At 45.5% G+C, this 17,387-nt stretch overlaps 1 protein-coding gene across 2 annotated transcripts; it reads right to left on the reverse strand.

Annotated features, from left to right (window-relative positions):
- Positions 1-1,535: 1,535 nt before the first annotated feature.
- On the reverse strand, positions 1,536-16,859 carry EIF4H (eukaryotic translation initiation factor 4H). 2 transcript variants are annotated; one of them, XM_066563217.1, is made up of 7 exons: positions 16,747-16,859; positions 11,283-11,464; positions 10,293-10,357; positions 10,085-10,184; positions 9,351-9,416; positions 7,322-7,480; positions 1,536-7,197 (listed from the first exon to the last, which is right to left on the reverse strand). In XM_066563217.1, exons 1-7 carry the CDS (start codon positions 16,803-16,805, stop codon positions 7,061-7,063), a joined length of 768 nt encoding a protein of 255 aa, XP_066419314.1. In that variant the 5' UTR covers positions 16,806-16,859; the 3' UTR covers positions 1,536-7,060. The 2 variants fall into 2 exon arrangements, with proteins under 2 accessions (XP_066419314.1, XP_066419315.1); XM_066563218.1 differs by lacking the exon at positions 9,351-9,416.
- Positions 16,860-17,387: the final 528 nt, after the last annotated feature.

Below are 17,387 nucleotides of genomic sequence, written 5' to 3' on the forward strand. Positions count from 1 at the left end.
GTGGTGTGGACATTGTCCTGGCTGGCTTGGGCTGCACCTGGGGTTAGTCCCCAAATGTCCCCTGAGGGACCACTCAGCCTCTCCAGGGCAGGCAGAAGCTGCTCCTGTGCCCAAGCAGTGGCACAGCAGGGTCACCCCAGGGTGATGTAACAGCCCTAGGGCAGAGAGGTGCCCTTGCAAGGCACCAGTCTCTGGAGAGGCCAATCACCCTGGCTGGAGGGTGATTACTGCAGCAGCCCACGCCTCTGTGTGGATCCCATCTCCCTCATTCACATTTCTCCCAAGAAGGGCTGCCTGTAAAGTTTAGGGTGAGTCCTCACCCCGAACACTTCTCAGCACAGCCACAGGTTCTGCTCTTCATGAGGCCAGGCCAACCCTCCTCCAACACACACAAAATGGTCAAACCCAGCTTGGGAAACCAGGCTCTACCCTCCTGAAACCCCTCTGCCTCATCCAGCCCTGCTGCTGGAAACAAGTTCTGATTTGACAAAAGGAGCAGCATGTTTTTATCAACTGCAATAAGTTATAGAAACACCACATTGTAATTTCACCATCTGTGTTCTTTTCAAAGCTCACCCATTTCAACTTGGGTTTGTTTTCCCCCCTATAACAAAGTTCCTACTCCTTCAGGAAGGTTCACCAGTTAACCTAATCCACTTTTTCACCTTTTGATACAAAGCTGACAAGCTGCAGAGATATCTCTTGGGTCTGGAAAACTCATCAGAACCCATCTTCTACTGGGCTCAGCTTACCTGGCCCTGGGAAGCCAAATGTCCTGAGAGCTGATCTACATTCTTTCAAATAAAGGTGAGGGCTGCTCAAAGACCACCTGACTTTGCTTGAATCAGCTGTTGTGACTAACACTGGTCATAAATCAGTAGTGAAACAAGGACTGGAAAACAAGGCATCATCTAAACCCCTTCTTCTGCACAAACACACCCAAGCTGGAAGGTTTGAGAAAGCTCCAACATGTTTTTTAAGCTCCAACAAGCTCCAAGCTCACCAGCCTTGCAAGCCAAGCATTGCTGTGCACCAGCATCCAGCCCCTCTTGCTCTGGGACAGAAGGAGCTTGTGTCTCATCCCAGCCACTAACTGGGATTACAGTGCATTTCATTTGTTTAGCAGCATTTTCACAGCAGCTCAACTCAAGCCACATCTTGGAGGAAATTTTTTGCTGTGCTGAAGTAGCGCTGGATGGTTTTGTATTCACCAAGAAACTTTTCTCCCTGCTGGAGTGGAATGAGCTCTTCCCAGGCAAAGGGGAAGTGCTGCCTCCTCCCCTGCCCCAGCTGCACGTGTGCTCTCTCTGAGCTGAAACTGAAAGTGGCTCCGTTCCTGCTGAAGGAAAATAAATGCTGCTACCCAGTGGAAAGTCATCTCACAGCCAGGATGCCTGGGTGCTTCACAAAACTTTGGCCAAGCAAACTTTGCAAAGAGTAATCCCAAACATCCCTCTGGTACAAAGCTTCCCTTTCTTATCCCGCTGAGTTCATCCTCGTGGACACAATAATCCTTAAATTTGAAGACAAAAACCTAGAAGGTTTGAATGCTTTTATTTGAATTTTTATACAGCAATACAAATTATACAGATTTGTTACAGTACAGATTTTGCAGGGGTTTATAGAGGTACTTTGTGAGTTTTTGGTTTATTTAAAAGAAAGAGGCAGATCTCGGGAGCACGGTGACATGAACAAAACAATCTCGTGGTAGGAGGCAAATCCTGACCACAGGGAACACTAACCTGGCTGAAACCTACTGGGCAGAAAGGTGGTGGTAGCATTCCCAGCACTAACATCCCAAAAACATCAACCCTGGGATACTCTAGAGCTTTACACAGGAATTGGTGAGCACACAGGTGAGAGGGTTGTTCCTGTAACAGTGCTGAAAGTCCTCGAAGCCCTTGGATGCACTTTGCTGCAGAGGGGACAGAAATGAGGGAAATTGATGTCACACTGAACCTGCTGCTGAGCAGGTGATGGCACAGAAGAACAGAGTTGGAAAAGGGAACCAGAAAATGCTTCAGATTTATTCAAACAGGTACAGTGAGACGAGGAACACAATTTCAGATCTAATAATTCTGACACCATGTGCCCACCGAGACACCACCAGAACCTAATGGCTCGTGTCTTGTGTCCCCCTTGGGCTCCTGTGAGCACACACAGGAGAACAGCAGAGCTTCCCTGCAGGCCCTAATGCACAGGAGAGGGGCTGAACATAGAATGCCATCAAGGTATTGCTATTACTAATGTGCATCAGGCTTCAGAGTCAAGTGTCTGGCACTGAAGGATTAAAGCCTTTCAGCAAGCAGGGTCAAAAATATGATTACACCATCCTAAATGCTTCTATTCAGTTTGGTTTAATACTGCTACAGCAAGTGCTATCACAAACAACAGAATGAATTACAGATTATATAAATAAAATGTATGCACCAAATAAAAGATGTCTCTCTGCCACTTATAATATACTTCATTCCTGCAGTGGGTAAGAGACATTTGAGAGGAAGGAGATGAGAAAATTCCACTCTCAGCTAGAAATCAAATTCTTTGTCAGTCACAGAAACTCCCCTTTCTAAAAAGACAAGCAACACCAACTAAATTGCATCCCGAGAATCCATCCCAGGGAAGCCCTTGAGAAGTACAAAGGTAACTGGATATTCTACACTAGAATATGCTGGAATAGGCAAGCAGTCCCTTTCCTGCAGAGCCTTTGCACTCCACTGGTAGTGAAACACAAACCATCAGAATGTAAAACATCAGCTTAACACAGATTTCAAGATGCTCAGTGTTAACAGCTCCTCTCCCCTGCTCTTGCTGTGAGTGCAAATAACCACCAGACAGCTTCTGTGCACAGAGAGGGGATGGGGTTGGCACAGAAAACCTGTGACTGTGCCTTGGAGCCACCTGACACACAGAGCCTGTGTCCAGAACACACCCAGGGGAACAGGGGGTTTCCAGCAAAGTCACTCCAAGCAGATTTGTCCAAAGCAGGCAGCAGGACAAGGGCTGCTCTGCAAGCTGCAACATGCCAGCACTCTCTGGTTGAAGAGGTTGCACATATATTCCAAAATTTGCTGGCTTTAGTATTAAATCTTTCCTACAAAGAGGAAGGGTTGCAATATTACAGGATTTGCTCTAAAATTCTCACAGTTTTAGCAGCTTTCCTGAAGACAAGTCAGCAGCCAGTACTACAGGTAGCAAATGCTTCTACTAGACTATGTACTAAAGTCAGGATTGAAACTATAACAGTGTTCTTAAGTTAGAAGTATCAGTATTATCCAAAACTGCCCTGAGACAGCAAGCTTGGCCACAATCATCATCAGCCCTGGGACACCTGGAGAAAATCAGAAATTCAGTCAGCACAGGAGATTCAGAGCAGACTGGTGAGCAAGTTGTTGCTGCTTTAGGAAGGGCAGTAAGCCACACTTGAGGGCACGAATTTAATGTGACTGTACCATCACCAGCCCATTACTGGAGTGTGTGAACACTCCTCCTTCTTCAGCCACCAGAACAACCCTGACAGCCACAAAGAGCACAAAGAGCCCCCTCAGAAGTTGCTCCAGGCTTGCACAGCCCAGTGAGTCAGCAACACACCCGTGCCAGCACTGGGTGCTGCCCTGAGGACTGGGATGAGCTCTCCCAAGGGCATTCCTGGGCTCAGGAGTTCAGTGGGGGTTATTTTTTGCTGGTTGACAGCAGAGTTTTACAGTACATTAAATGCTACTGTCCACTGCTGCAGGGTCCAGCAGCTCTTCCAGACTCCCACCTTCCCCACTTACAGCCAAACTGGAGTAACATGGCAAAGCACTTCTACAGTAGCAAAGCAAACTCGGCTTCAGTTCCAAAACCTGCCTGGTGCCTTCCTACCTTCAGTTTTGTTTATTTTTCTAAGTTTAAGCTGGAAGAAAGCACTGCACAGCTACCAGAAATAACTCAGTGAGAGCATGAATAGCCACAAAGTGAATGATCCATTTGCTACACTGCTGGTACCTCCTCAGTCTGAGCTTTGCCATGCCAGGCTTAGCTTTAAGCAGCAGATAAAGTTAAGCACCACAGGTTAAACCTCTACAGCATTTCCTGGTAGGATGGGAAGAAAATAATCTTGCTTTCTCCTACAAAACTTAAATGCCACATCCATATATTTAATATAATTAACTGTTAAACAAAAACTGGTTTGATAAGCTTCTGTACAGGAAAATGTTCATCCACTGAATTTTTGAAGAAGGGAAAGAAAAAGGACTGGAGGAGTCTGACCCTGAGCCACGTAGGAAGCACAGTGTGGAACGCTCCAAAGAAACCAGGCAATGCATGAATGTTTGCAAATGAAAAACTACTGAAAAAAAAAGAAAGATGACACAATGATTTTGGATCAGGCTGCATTCACTAGTGGGGAACCCTTAACCAAAGCAGTATGAGCAGATACAGAAAAAGTCATCTGGACCTAAGATGACCCATTTGCCACCTCTCTCACTCATCAGGGATCCTTTTCCCCATGCAGTGACGAAATCCCTGCTTCCAGCAGCACCAGTTTGACAGAGCAGCTGTGGGTAAGTGTGGCAAGAGCTGCAGGGGACCAGCTCTCACCCAGCCCTGCTCTTCCACACTCCTGAGGGTGACAGGCAGGACAGGCAGGGGCTGCCACACCCAGCCCCAGCCCAGGACTGGGACTCTGCTCGAGCTGTGCCAAGAGCAGCTCTAAAGAGAGGATGGACTGAGTAGCTGGAAGCAGGAACACTTTCCATCCTTTCAGGCTATGGAAAGCTGTAAAACCAGCAGGGAGGTCAGAGCTCATTTCCTCAATAAAAACACTGCTCTACCTCGTTCAGCTTCCCCTGCAGTGCATTAAAGCACAGCCACAGCCCCAGGGCAGCAGCCTCCTTAACCAGGAGGGCTCCTGGGAAATGGGGCAGCTGGAAAAGGCTGGAGGAAGTTGGCAGAACACCAGCAGCTGATCCATTCACTGTCTCAGCACTCGCACTGGAAGGACACAGCCTGCCTGGTGCTGGCACAGGGCAGCAGCACCCACCTGGAGGAGCACAGCCTGGTCAGCTGCAGACCTGCACACTGCAGGAATTCCAAATCCCACCTGGCAGCCTTAGCAATGCACTCAAGTGACACTGAAGTCACAGGACAAAGAAGTTGGGCTCATTTCCACCCATAATTAATTTTTACTTCACTGTTCCAGCACTCTTTAGATTAGATTCCTCCCCTTTATCTTTTCCTCTTCCCCCCCTTATTTTGTATCAGAATGGGACAAATTAACACAATATTTGAAAACTCAGGGGGGGAAAAACATGGTAGAGTAGACTCAAATAAAGACCAATGTTAAATATTACTTAATGTTTTCTTTTATTTAAAAGATCATTCACAAAATACCATATCCATAAATTTATTTTGTTATGAAGCAGAATGTGCTAAGTGTTTGGAATTCTTTTTTTTTTCCTTTGTTTTTACATTTAAAAGTCAACTGTCTTGACTAGAAGTGAGTTTTTTTTTATATGGGAATTTGTTCTTAAAATCTTTTCCACATTGAAGATGTAAATAGATCAATTATTGGTCTGGAATACAACCACACAAATGCATGTCTGTCTTAAATTAAGTATTAGTGTTAGACAAATGGTTCTTATCTCAGAAGCAGATTAAGTGAAAGGCAGAAAGAAGGAAAGAATAGTTCTGTAAATTGCTGGGACTCTGACTTACAATGGGAACCTTAGGGAAGAAATTCATCACTAGCAGTGGTGCTGGTAGTGGGGCAGCCGTGCTTCCAACCTCCTCTTGTAAGTACTCTGGGGTGCTGGCTGGTTTATCTGAAGGCTCTCAGCACTGGCAATGGGGGCCCAAGCTTTTCCCATACACTGGACATGTCCAAACTTCAGTGTGGTAGAACCAGGTTTTGGTTTTAAAAATTAATGATCTCTCCTTTTGCTTCAGCCTCCCCTCCCTCCTCCCACACAACACTGACAAGAAACATTTCAAGGGAAGAGAGGTGTAGTAACAAGAGATGCTTTTTACCCAAACTTCTACACGAGAATCTATAGCAGAAAGATTTCTAATCTGCCCATTTTCAAGGTATTCTGAAAGCTGAGGTCCTAAAACTGTACCCAGCTGGGCAAAGAAATACAGGGGATAGTGACGATCAAATACTGCATGGCAAAGTATACACTCCTTCAACAAAAATAAAAAAGTCAATTTTATTTGTAGAAACTTCATTTAAAAATTTACCAAACATGTAAAACCCAAAAAAGTAAGCAGAAAGAGCCAGTGAGCAGTTGTGCTCAAACAGGCATGGCTTTGCAGCACTAACCTTGAGCTCAGAGTTGTAGTAGCATCATACCATTTGGAAGTCAAGAGCCAGCAGGAAGAGGCTGCTGACAGAGGCTTTATCCATACTGATTCCACCAGCTCTTCACCAGGCTTGCCAGGCAAGGCATCCATTAAATTGATCCTTCCTGGCAACCCATGTGAAAGGGCAGCTGCCCCCTTTAGTTTCATAAGGGGCTCTGCTGTGAACAGTGACTATCACCAATTGTCATAAATGGTACTTCACTACTTGGTTAGAACTGTAAATTTCTGTTCAACTCATCTGGACTCTTCAGTTTTCCTCTTCAGAGCCACAGCAATACAGAACGAGACATGCAAGTCAGAAGAGGAACACTGAGGAAGTAAAAGGAAACAATACAGGGAAATAACTAAGTCTAACCTGTGCTTCTAAAGTAAAACAAACCCAGAAAGGAAGAAGTGAAGCAGCACCTTTGTCCAGAGACCTCCACACTTGTGGAAGCAGCCACACTGCCTTATCTACTGGCAACTGTGCTGCTTGGAAGGAAACAGAAGAGGGAAACTCAGCACAAAGCAGGCACTAGATACAGCAAAGCCAAGAACGTACTAAAAACCACTTGTTAACAGCTGACATGCATTCACAAGCTCTGTGTTTTCGGTTTCAAAGAGGACAAATACCAGATGGCAGGAATGGTAAACTGCAGGGTTGACATTCCAGCAGAGCTAGTCACTCTGTACTGTCTTGCTTTTTCTCCCGCCTCCCCATTCCCTCTCAACCCCAAACTCAGTCGTGTTCTTTTACTACTTCCTCCCGGGGCTTGGCTCCTCCGAAGATGGCAGAGTTTGGATTGGCTACTTGATTGAGGGGAGTATCGACTGTTCGAGGTTTGAGCTGGAGCCGGGGTCGCTGTGCTCGCTCCTCTGCAAGGGAAAACACTGCACTTGTGAGATCTGCCTGGGAAGGGCAGGAGCTTCAACTGACAACAAAACCAGGAGTCTCCTTTGAGGAGGAAGAGCAAGGCACACACCAAAGGGAGGAGTTTACCTTCTGTTGGCTCTCTGAAGTCCATGGAAGAGCCACGGAGGGGAGGCCCATCTCTGAAGCGACCAGTGCCACCGCTCCCCATGGAGGCACCTGGCGGCCGCCGGTCTCCAGGGCGGGTTCCTCTACCCCGACCTCCCAGGAAGTCATCATCTTTGAATCCTGAAGATGGAAGACAGTGAATTTAAAGAGCACCTTTTGCAATGTATTTAATCTAGATTTATCTGGATGACTGGAAAACCTTGCTAGTCACCACTGTCAGTCCAAGGTGGTTCGCTGAGAGCCTTTGTCTGCAGACAGATTGTTTCACAGAGCTCTAGCACCTTCTGGAGGAGCTGTTCGGGTTCCATTTGAAACCAAGGTACTATGCCAAGTTCAGAAAGTGCTTTATCCACTTAGAGGTTTATTGGTGTGTTGGAGAGTGGGTCAAGTTTAAAATATGAACCTTGGCTGCAACTTGAGGTTGTTAACAACATTAGTTGAGTTGAGAGACAGCACTACAGAGTAGTACTCAGACAGTACTCAGAGTACTTCCATAGCCAGATCATCACACTGGCTACAGCCCTAGCATGAAATCCACAGGAGCAAACTGGAAAATAGCTGGGCAGTAGTGAAATGCACTTATAAAACAGAATAAAGCCCCAGGGCTGCTTAGCTGTACTATAAACTGGCCAGGCATTTACTAAATTAATTAAAGAGCTGGGGAAAAATAAAATATAATTTAAAAAAAAACCCCAGACTTTAAATTGACTGCATTTCTTCAGTTTATGTATAACAAAAAAGAAGTAAATCAAGAACTATCTGTCACTGACCAGAGTTCCAGTCTGTACCAGTGATTACCCTTGAGTATCTGTCCAAGCCCCCACTGCCTGGGAGTGGGAGGAGAATACTTCAGGCTATCAGCATACAGAATACACTCAGATTTTCAGAATCTGCCTGGAAGAGAAAGTTGTTTGGTTCCCAAATGAGATTTTCCTTTCCACTTCAGTATTTGGTGGAGTTGCAGAGCTGTCCCTTACTTACTTCAGTGCCAAACAAGCCATCTTTAAAGACTTGATCTAGAGCAAGGCTGTACAACCTGAGAAGAAAAGCTTTTGTAGCAGCTAAGACTGAAATGCTAAACTTTTGGCTCACGAATCACTCATCCAGCATTTAACAGGCTGAAATGCATCCACATTTGGAGAAGCTGCCAAGGAAGGTATGAAGCTGTGACACAGAATGCTTAGCTCCAAAGGCAGGTTAAGCACAGCACTGCAGCAAGCTCCTCTCTCCAGCACCATGCTCCAATCCATGCTGGGGACAAGGGCACACTTTGCTTCTCCTGCATCCTTCATTCCACTCACGCAGAGACCAGACATTGCAAAGTTGTACTTGCCAACATCTCTCCATCAGAAAATGGACCAAACCCGTGAGTTCAGAGGACAAAAGCAATTGTGTAATGCCACCCTGCATTCTAATAGCTGGAACTGACTGGAAGTTAAGAGCAAACCCAGTGGCTCTGTCACTGCCTCCACTCAGCAAGCTCAGTCCCTTGCTGCAGCTGCATTACCAAAACAGGTCTGAAAGCTCAGGAACATTTTGCATTTACAAGTGCTTTGGAACACTAACCTGACTTTGGAGAAGTCAGTTACTTCAGGGACACACATATAATGACATCACATCTCCTTGAGAAGATGAAAGCCTCTGCTCTGACAGAATATCAGCCTTCCTGCATGATCTGTCTGTTTCTGCTACTATTCAGAAATTTACTTAGTTGTATGCTTGATAAATGCTTAAAACAGTCACTCATAGGCTACATCTGGACAAGAATTCTGTCATTTATGGCCATTTCATAGAATCTTCTATGGAGACATTATTCTATTTGCTCTCAAGGCAACAGAAGATTCCCCATGAGGAATCTCATTACAGCTGCAGGATGTCCAAAGTTGGTACATACAGAATATTCAATCAAACCAGTCATGGTGACAAATGAAAATGAGAACATTTCAGTGCCTTTTAGGCTTCCTTTCTGTATAAGTGTTAATACTGATACCAGAATTGAAGTCATCTCTGGAATCCCATCCACCTCCTCTGGATTCTCTGGAACCTCCTCCCATTCCTAGGAAAAAAGCCACAATTGTGTTCAAGTCTGAAGCTGTGGGAAAGACTGAGCAAGGGAATACCAAACCAATGTTTCAGTCCTTCAATATTCAAAGTTATGCTGCTGGAAAATCCTTTTCTTTTGGTACAACCAAGTTCCATTGCACAGGAACAAACAGTCAGTTTAAGTTAACCAATAATGAGTGGCCAGAAAAGTTTCTTTAGTACACATTGAGTGGAAACCTCTGGTGAGTCTGATTCAACCAACCTTCAACTACAGGCAAGAATGTTTTTACACTGGAACAAGAGACATACTCCAAAATTAGCTCTTGTCTACACGTGCTTACTCACTTTTCATACATCATCATAAAATAGTAGCAGATCAGACTGCTGGGCTTATGACTGTCCTCTGCAAGACACAACACATTAGGAGGGGTATTGGTCTCACTTCCTGGGTTAGGAGTGACAACACATCCAGCCTTTGGACACAAAGCACAGCTAAATTTCAGACACCTCAGGAGCAGCAGCAGCAGCTGGTTAGAAACACATACATATTTACATACAAAATTTCACCTTTCAATATCATCTTCATGTTCACTTGCATGCCTTGTCTCAGCATTAGTCAGCACCAGAAGCCATAACTACAACCATCATATTTAAGAAACTACTTAGAAAAATGGAAGTCACCTCTGTCATCAGGCCCGCCACCTTTTCTGAAGCCAAAGCCACCTTTATCCTGTTTCCTGCCTTCTGCTATGTCCACTCGGAGTGACCGGTCACCCAAAAGCTGTTAAATCAAGGGGAGAGTCTGTTCAGGATGTATCAAAAGGGCTGCCAAAGAGTGAGAGACTTCTGCTTGTCTTTGATTTCACAAATTAATTGCAAGTGTACTTACTGCACCATCGTATGTAAGAGCTTCCTTGAGTGACTCCACCTCATCGAACTCTACGTAACAAAATCCTGTAAGAAACAAATCTCAAGTTAACAGTGCTTTAAAAGGACTCTGTAAGAGGCTACTCCTCCTGCATGCCTGCTAATGCTTCCTTCTCTTTTAAACATGAGTTGTGATGAGCACATACAAGATGCACATGGCGCAGAAACCAATCATCATCAACAATGAACACATCTACCTGCACCTGTTAATGATGGGGCAAATCCTGAAACAGACCTCTGGGCACTGTGAATGCCAAGAGCCTAATTCTCTTTTTCACAGAGTTCTCATTATAGATTAGCTCTGATCTATGCCTTCAGACAGCTATTCAGCTGAATATTGACACTTCATTCTTAGAGTTTTTAAATAAATTTAAATACCTATGTGGTCAGCAGTGTGATTTTGTGTCATCACATCATTTAGTGGATTTACTCCTTTTCAAAGGCCCTCTGTTATCCAAGGTAAGCCTTTTCCATCCCTTAAAGTAACTCACAAATATAGTCCATTTTCTGCAAACAATTCCCATAGCAGTTGAATTTGCATCCTCTAAAACAACTGTCTGAATGGGTTATCTACTTGCCTTTTCTCCCTGTCTACTAAAAAAAGACAAGAGCTGGAGCAATGAGAATCTTCTGATGTAAAAGAATTAAATCCTATGACCTTAAGTATTGAGTAAGTGGGTCAGCTCTGGTAGAATTCATACCAGACCAGGTTTGAGAAAGTTCTGTTATGTCAGTGCAAATATTGCCTCCTCACTCAGGTTACTCTGTATCTCTGGATGATGAAACAGTGACTCTCATTCAAATGATACACTTACACATTATCAGTGAATAAGAAAACATGCATAAGTCAACATAAAAGCAGAAAACTGCGCTTTAGACTGAAATTCCCTTTTCAAGTGACTTTTTTTCATACTAATTTTTCATCTACCTCCAAAGAGCTCTGAACACTCACCTTTAAATTTGTCTGTTTCCTTGTCTCTGACTAGTCGTACGCTCCTTATGCTGAGATCCTTGAAAATGGCATCTATGTCTCCTTGGACAGTGTTGAAGGGCAGATTTCCCACATAAGCTGTGAAAGGGGGTTCTGTTGGCAGCTCTTTATTTCTGCGGGAACCAAGGCCACCTCCACGAGACCTGTTGGGAAAAGCACGGTGCCTCTGGAGCTGCACAGCACAGCTGCTCCTTGGTGCAGCCCTGGCCCTGCCCAGCTGCTGGGTTTAGCTGCAAGTCCGTTTTCCCACAGCTTTGCTCAGTTTTTCTGTCCTTCTGCCTGTACCTGCCACCTGAAGTGCTGCTCAACTCCTTCCCAGTATTACCTGATGCAGTATTGCAGTGGGAAATGAACACATTACCAGGTGAATTCATTAATGAAGTGATGAATGAACTTTTTAACCCACAATTCATTAAGGAAAGCAACCTAAGGTTATCTCTAATGTCGCCTGCTCAAAAACATTACCTCTAAAACACCCCCCATCTTGGAATTGATGTGAAGAATAATTTATGGCAATGAAGAAATACTTGTATGGCACAGGTTTGTCAGCTTATCTGGAAATTAAGCTGGATCCAATGCTTTTAACTAAAGAGTATATTATCAACACCCACTCCACAACAACCCAAATTATCTCAGCAACATTTAACTTAAGAGAAACACCTTCCCCTAATCTGAAGCTGTGGCCATAATTGTTGAGTATCTGGACTGGAATGTTTTGAACTGAACACAAAATAAATTTGGTTGAATAAGGGGTTCTGAGGCAGAAAAAAATCACATGCTCTCTGGATGCTTACTCCTTTTGTCTTGTGAATTACAGAGGTAAACTGGGTGGTCTTTTCCTGTCTTGTCCCTCAGTACCAGTGAAACTCTTGGCACTGTGTGCTGAGGAACTAAATTGTACCAGCTAAATTCTTTACTAATGTAACACATCTGTGTGAACTTCCTGCAGAGCCCAATCTTCAGAAGCCAACTTGGAATTTCTGTACAGAGAGCAAGGTACATACAAGGCAACCTGAGGTCAAAGCTTCTAGACTTGTAGACTATAGGATTCCACTGGTTCCAACACCATTTGTCCCACATAAGCAACCTCTGACCTTTACCTGAAATATCTACTTATTACTCTGTCCATCTTCCCTTTATCACCTCCCTTCTACTGGGCTTTGCTTGTGTCTGTTCCCTTTCCCTGAGGCTCCCTGTGCATTTAAAACCACGGTGGAACACAACCTGTACCAAAGCAGGATTTGCCAATCTGACATGGACCAATTAAATAGCTGCAGAGTCCTTCCTAAAATCCAGAAGGTCAAATCATTTTATCATTTCCTTTTATTCTGGCTGGTTGAACGCAGTCAAAAAAATCCATTGGGCAAGCAAGGTCCTTGACAGTATTTTTTTCATTCAAGAATAAATATTTTACTACTAATGAATCAGATAATACATCAAGCTTGAATAAGATTCCTTAGCTCTCTAGGTGAGCCTGTCATTTGTGCCTTATTTAGCAGCTCCATGCAAGAATCATTTGTCACCAACACTATCAACATGCTGCTAAATCTACTTGAACCACAATCTACATATCTTTAATTAGCGTCCACCCAGGTTTGCATTTTAGCATTTCTGACAATATTCCTCATCTGCCTTTGTCTCATTAACAAGTCAAAAACATACTGGAGAAGTAAAGCTGTAATAGTTTTAAATTACTTTAGTCAGAAGGCTGAGTTTTAAGGAAGAACTCCAAGAAAGCAGAGTTGCTGTTCTAAATAATCCCAAAATACATAGAATCAGTTCCATGCCTTTGTCCTCATTTATCATTTACAGCATTAGGAACAGCTATTAACATACCATACATTTAACTTGCATCCAAGAAAGAAAATCCTTATGTTTACGTCCTCCAGGAAGATCAGAATTGAGTTCCAAAGGAGCATTCTCTCCTTGTACAGATGCTCAGGACATTCCCTGAGCTGCCAGTCACCTAAAAAACCAGCCTGGAGTTGAGTCCATGGCCAGACCAACAAGGTGTCAGGACAGCTGCAAAGAGCACTTTGCCAGCTAGGAATGAGAAGGGGAACAAGGGCTGGAACTACCACTTCCATCAGCTCCATTTGAGCCACTTCTAAAACCACATTCTCAATTCCCAAAAGGATTTTCTGTGCTACAGACAAACCTCCTTTCTACCACGGGCTGCATGTGTGGAAATCCATGCCCTATTGTGCAATCCAGACTGATTTTAAAGCCAGAAAATTAAATAGGCTTCTCCAATTTGCTATTAAGACTTTGGTTATCAAATATATAACTATACCTTTGGTATTTAGTTTCCATTTGAAGAACAGGCATGGTCAATAACTGAGTTTCAAACCAAGTTTCTTATGGAACTCAGGTACAGCAACAGAAAAAGAAACTGTTTCTGTACTTCCCTACATTTTTTCCAACACTGAAATAGTAAAATAAAAGGGCTGACTTCAGTAACTAAACAATGAGATTGGAAGAAGATTCTCTCATTTGCAACAAAGTAGGACAAAAGTAAAAAAATAATTGAAAACACATCTGAATTAGGCAAATGATTGAATGAATATCTGCACTTCCCACTCTAAATTTCTGCTTAGACACAATTAGGTAATAATAATTATTATGTCATCTTACTGTGAGAATCTGAAAGACATGACTTGATTTCCTTGTCAGAAAACCAAAGCAGAAAGCTGAAGAGGAAAGCTTGCTTCTAACAACAGCCCCATAATTTAACTTTAGTGGGCTGAGTTAATTACTTTGGCCATATTGGGTAGAAAACAACTCCCATTTTGAAGCTACTCTTTTGCAAAGTTTAGTTAGGTCTCCAGAAAAGATCAGCCAGAAGTTCAAAATGAAGGCTATTTTGAAAGCCAGTATCTGAGTTAAAGAGCCTTTCCCTAGAGATCAAAGCTCAAGATTTGCCTTTTGCACAGCACAGAGACAATGGCCTACCCTGGGTTTGACACCTGAGCTCTTCTGGGCAGCACAAGGATTAGCAGGGTGACAGTGCCAACCCCCCAGGACCACTACACCAAATTCAAACCCAATTTATTCCAGCAACCCAGGACACGTCTGGAGTAAGTATCAGATGTCTTCAGCAAAATGCTTACCCAAACCTAAAAATGAGGAGATACTTTTAATGCTAGATGGGCAAGACAGAGGATGCAAGCTGCCAGAAGCACAAGGACCAACTCCCATTTTCACTGAACTGTGCAGCACTCCAGCAGGTGAATCTGAACCTTTAGCAGGGTGCCCAGCACTTCAAGCCACACCTAAATAAACAACCTAGCAGTGAGTTAGGAGTGGTAAACAGTCCCCTTCGTTCAACTCTGAGAAGCTCTACAGACAGTTTCAGTTTCAACTAGGCCTTGGTATACTTACCTACAGGTTTTTCTGTCACATTTTGGGCTCCAAAATACTTTCTAAAAAGCTTACAGTAAGCCTTTTGTCATTTATGTCAGCATCACAGTCTTCACCAGGAATAAAGTGACTTTTTAAAGTGATTTCATAATATCCCCAAATGTTATGATTCAGCTTTTAGTCAGTGCATAACTGAACATCTCAGGTGTAGCAAATCCCATCTCATCACACCAGTCATATCTTGATGCTCTTCCACCATTATTTTGATGATTACAAGAAAGAGGCAGATAACTTCCATATGTCAGAACCTGTTGGGCACTGATTTCCCATCTGTCACACTGAAATCCTGTGCTCACTCACTATATACACCAAAGGTCATGCAAAATGCAACTTCAACAAAAACTACTACACCTCAGTTGATGTTATACTGTTCCTACAGTGCCTAAATTAAAATTAACATGGGATTCTTTAAGCAGAACCTTCAAGAACAGTCATGTTTTCACTACACTTCATATATTACAGGACTTCATACAACGTACACAGAGAGTAAACTCTGAGTTAGCTATTAGTAACTTAATAGTGATAACAATAAATTAGATAGAAGTATACATTGGACTCTAATATTAGTAATATCTGATGTTTAGAACTGCAGGCAAAAATTAGAATAAGTACATTTTCTTACCTGTAAAGACATCTACTGATTTGCAGGATGCCTTTAGTTTACCAAGCAAGGATCCACATCTTCCCTGACAGCAAATTTCAGTTCTCTTACAGGAACCTGAATAATATTTTACCTGGCATTTTATTACTTCACAGAATATGCCTGCACTGACTAGATACAGTGTGCAGCAATATCTGAGCTTATAAAGAGTCAAGTATCACTTTAGGCTGCTGGCAAGGCTATTCTGTTACAGAATTTAAAAAATAACAGGAATGCGAGTGGCTACATCATCTGTTTGCTCTGGGACATCTCTGAATTAGACATAAAGGGTATCAGTGCAATCAGCTTGAAAAGCTTCAAGTGTCAGAGTCCTTCCAAAGACAAAAAAAACTTACTGCTGTTCTAACTCCAGGAGCTCCTCCCTGCTGCCTAAAGAGTCTGAAATGAAACCAAGTTATTTATCTAAGAGCAGAAAACGACACGAACACACTTTTGATCAGGAAATACACCCTGGAAGATTAGATTATACAGATTATATCTTGGGAAGATTTGCTCACAAAGAAGTTTATTCCACAGATTTATACCTACTGTTTTATTTCAGAGAAACTTGTAACAGCACCAGCCTCCAGAAAATTCAACTGTTTGATTGCACCTTCCTAGCTTGATTTAACACAAACTTCTAATTACGGGTTATTGTCTCTGTAGCTCCTCCCCTAAACACTCTTCAGCAAAGAGACGAGACAAGCCCGATTCCTCAGGATCAGGGATTTGCAGTCAGCACCCGGAGCCCCGGATAACGCAGGACCGCGGCTGCCGGCGCTACTCGTGCGGAGCCACCACAAAGGGCTCCCATTTCCTCCCGCCGCAGGCACCACAACGCTGCCCGCTCCCGGGGGCGCCTCATCCCGCCAGCACAGCGGCCTTGGGCCCCGCTCAGTCCTTCGGGGACGTTCCCTCCGCCCATCCCGGCCCCGCACAGCTCCTCACTGCCTTCCTTGGCTCTGGCCCAGCACCTCCCTAAATCCCCCCTCCACTCGCCTCCGGGACGGCGGGAACAGCGACACCTCCTTCCTCCCGCCCCTTCCCAGCGCTCCCGAGCCGCCCGGCCCCGGATCCTGCGGCGCCGGCCGGAGCAGCGCGGGCACGGCCGGGACCCCCAGGAGCGCAGCCCCCGCCCCAGCGCACAAAGCGGGGCAGCGGAAGGGCACCCCCCCGCCCCGTGGGACGGCGGGCGGGGGGCAGAACGAGCCCAAACAGTTCCCAGAGGCGGCGCTCCCGTCCCGCAACCCCCGCCCGCCATCCCCGCCGAGCGGAGCAGGCCAGGCCGCGCGGCCGGGTCCGCTGCTCCCCGCTGCCGTCCCAGCCACGGGGGGAGCCCCAAGCGCTGCCCCCGGCCCCGCTCACCCGCGGCCGCCGCCGAAGCTGCTGTAGGCCCGGTCGTCGTAGGGATCGAAATCCGCCATCGCCGCCGCGGCCTCGTCCCCGTGCGAGCGTGACAGGACCGCGCCCGAGGACCCCGCAACGCTTATATACGGCGGCGCGCGGGCCGGGGCTGCCCCGCGCGGTGCCTGCCTCCAGCTCCCCGCCCCGCCGGGGCTGTCCGCGCTGCTGCCTGTCGGGAGGCGCACGGCGGGGCTCACTCCTGTCGGGTGTGGGACGGGATCAGCCCGGGCGTGCTGTCGGTGTCTGCTCCGCGATCTGCGCGGGATTTACCCGCGGCTCCCCCCGGGGATCTGCTCCGGATCTGCCCGCGATCTGCCCGTGGATGTGCCCAGTATCTGTCGGGGATCCCCCGGGGGTCTGCCCGGGCTGCGCTCCGGTGAGAGTCGGATGCTCCAGTGCTGATCCAGGGTCAGCCCGCGGCTCTCACTCCCCGAGCATCCCGCTGTCGCTGCGGGCAGGGATCACAGGGCTCATGGAAATGGATCCTGCTCCAGGTGTCACAGTCATCCACAGTGATCACAGGGATGGATCCTGCCCCGAGGTCATTCCCTGCACTCCCGCGCGTGTCTGGCAGCCACACGCAGTGTTCACAGGGCTGCTGG

Source organism: Molothrus aeneus, chromosome 20, assembly GCF_037042795.1.
Source record: "Molothrus aeneus isolate 106 chromosome 20, BPBGC_Maene_1.0, whole genome shotgun sequence".
Taxonomy (NCBI): domain Eukaryota; kingdom Metazoa; phylum Chordata; class Aves; order Passeriformes; family Icteridae; genus Molothrus; species Molothrus aeneus.

Bases quoted from the DNA above. Each gene is read 5' to 3' on its own strand.
- EIF4H (XM_066563217.1), bottom strand. From the start codon at position 16,805: ATGGCGGATTTCGATCCCTACGACGACCGGGCCTACAGCAGCTTCGGC. The intron at 11,465-16,746 runs GTGAGCGGGGCC...TTTTCCCAACAG, and splicing joins AGCTTCGGCGGCGGCCGCGG to GTCTCGTGGAGGTGGCCTTG. The intron at 10,358-11,282 runs GTGAGTGTTCAG...TGTTTCTTACAG, and splicing joins GGAAACAGACAAATTTAAAG to GATTTTGTTACGTAGAGTTC.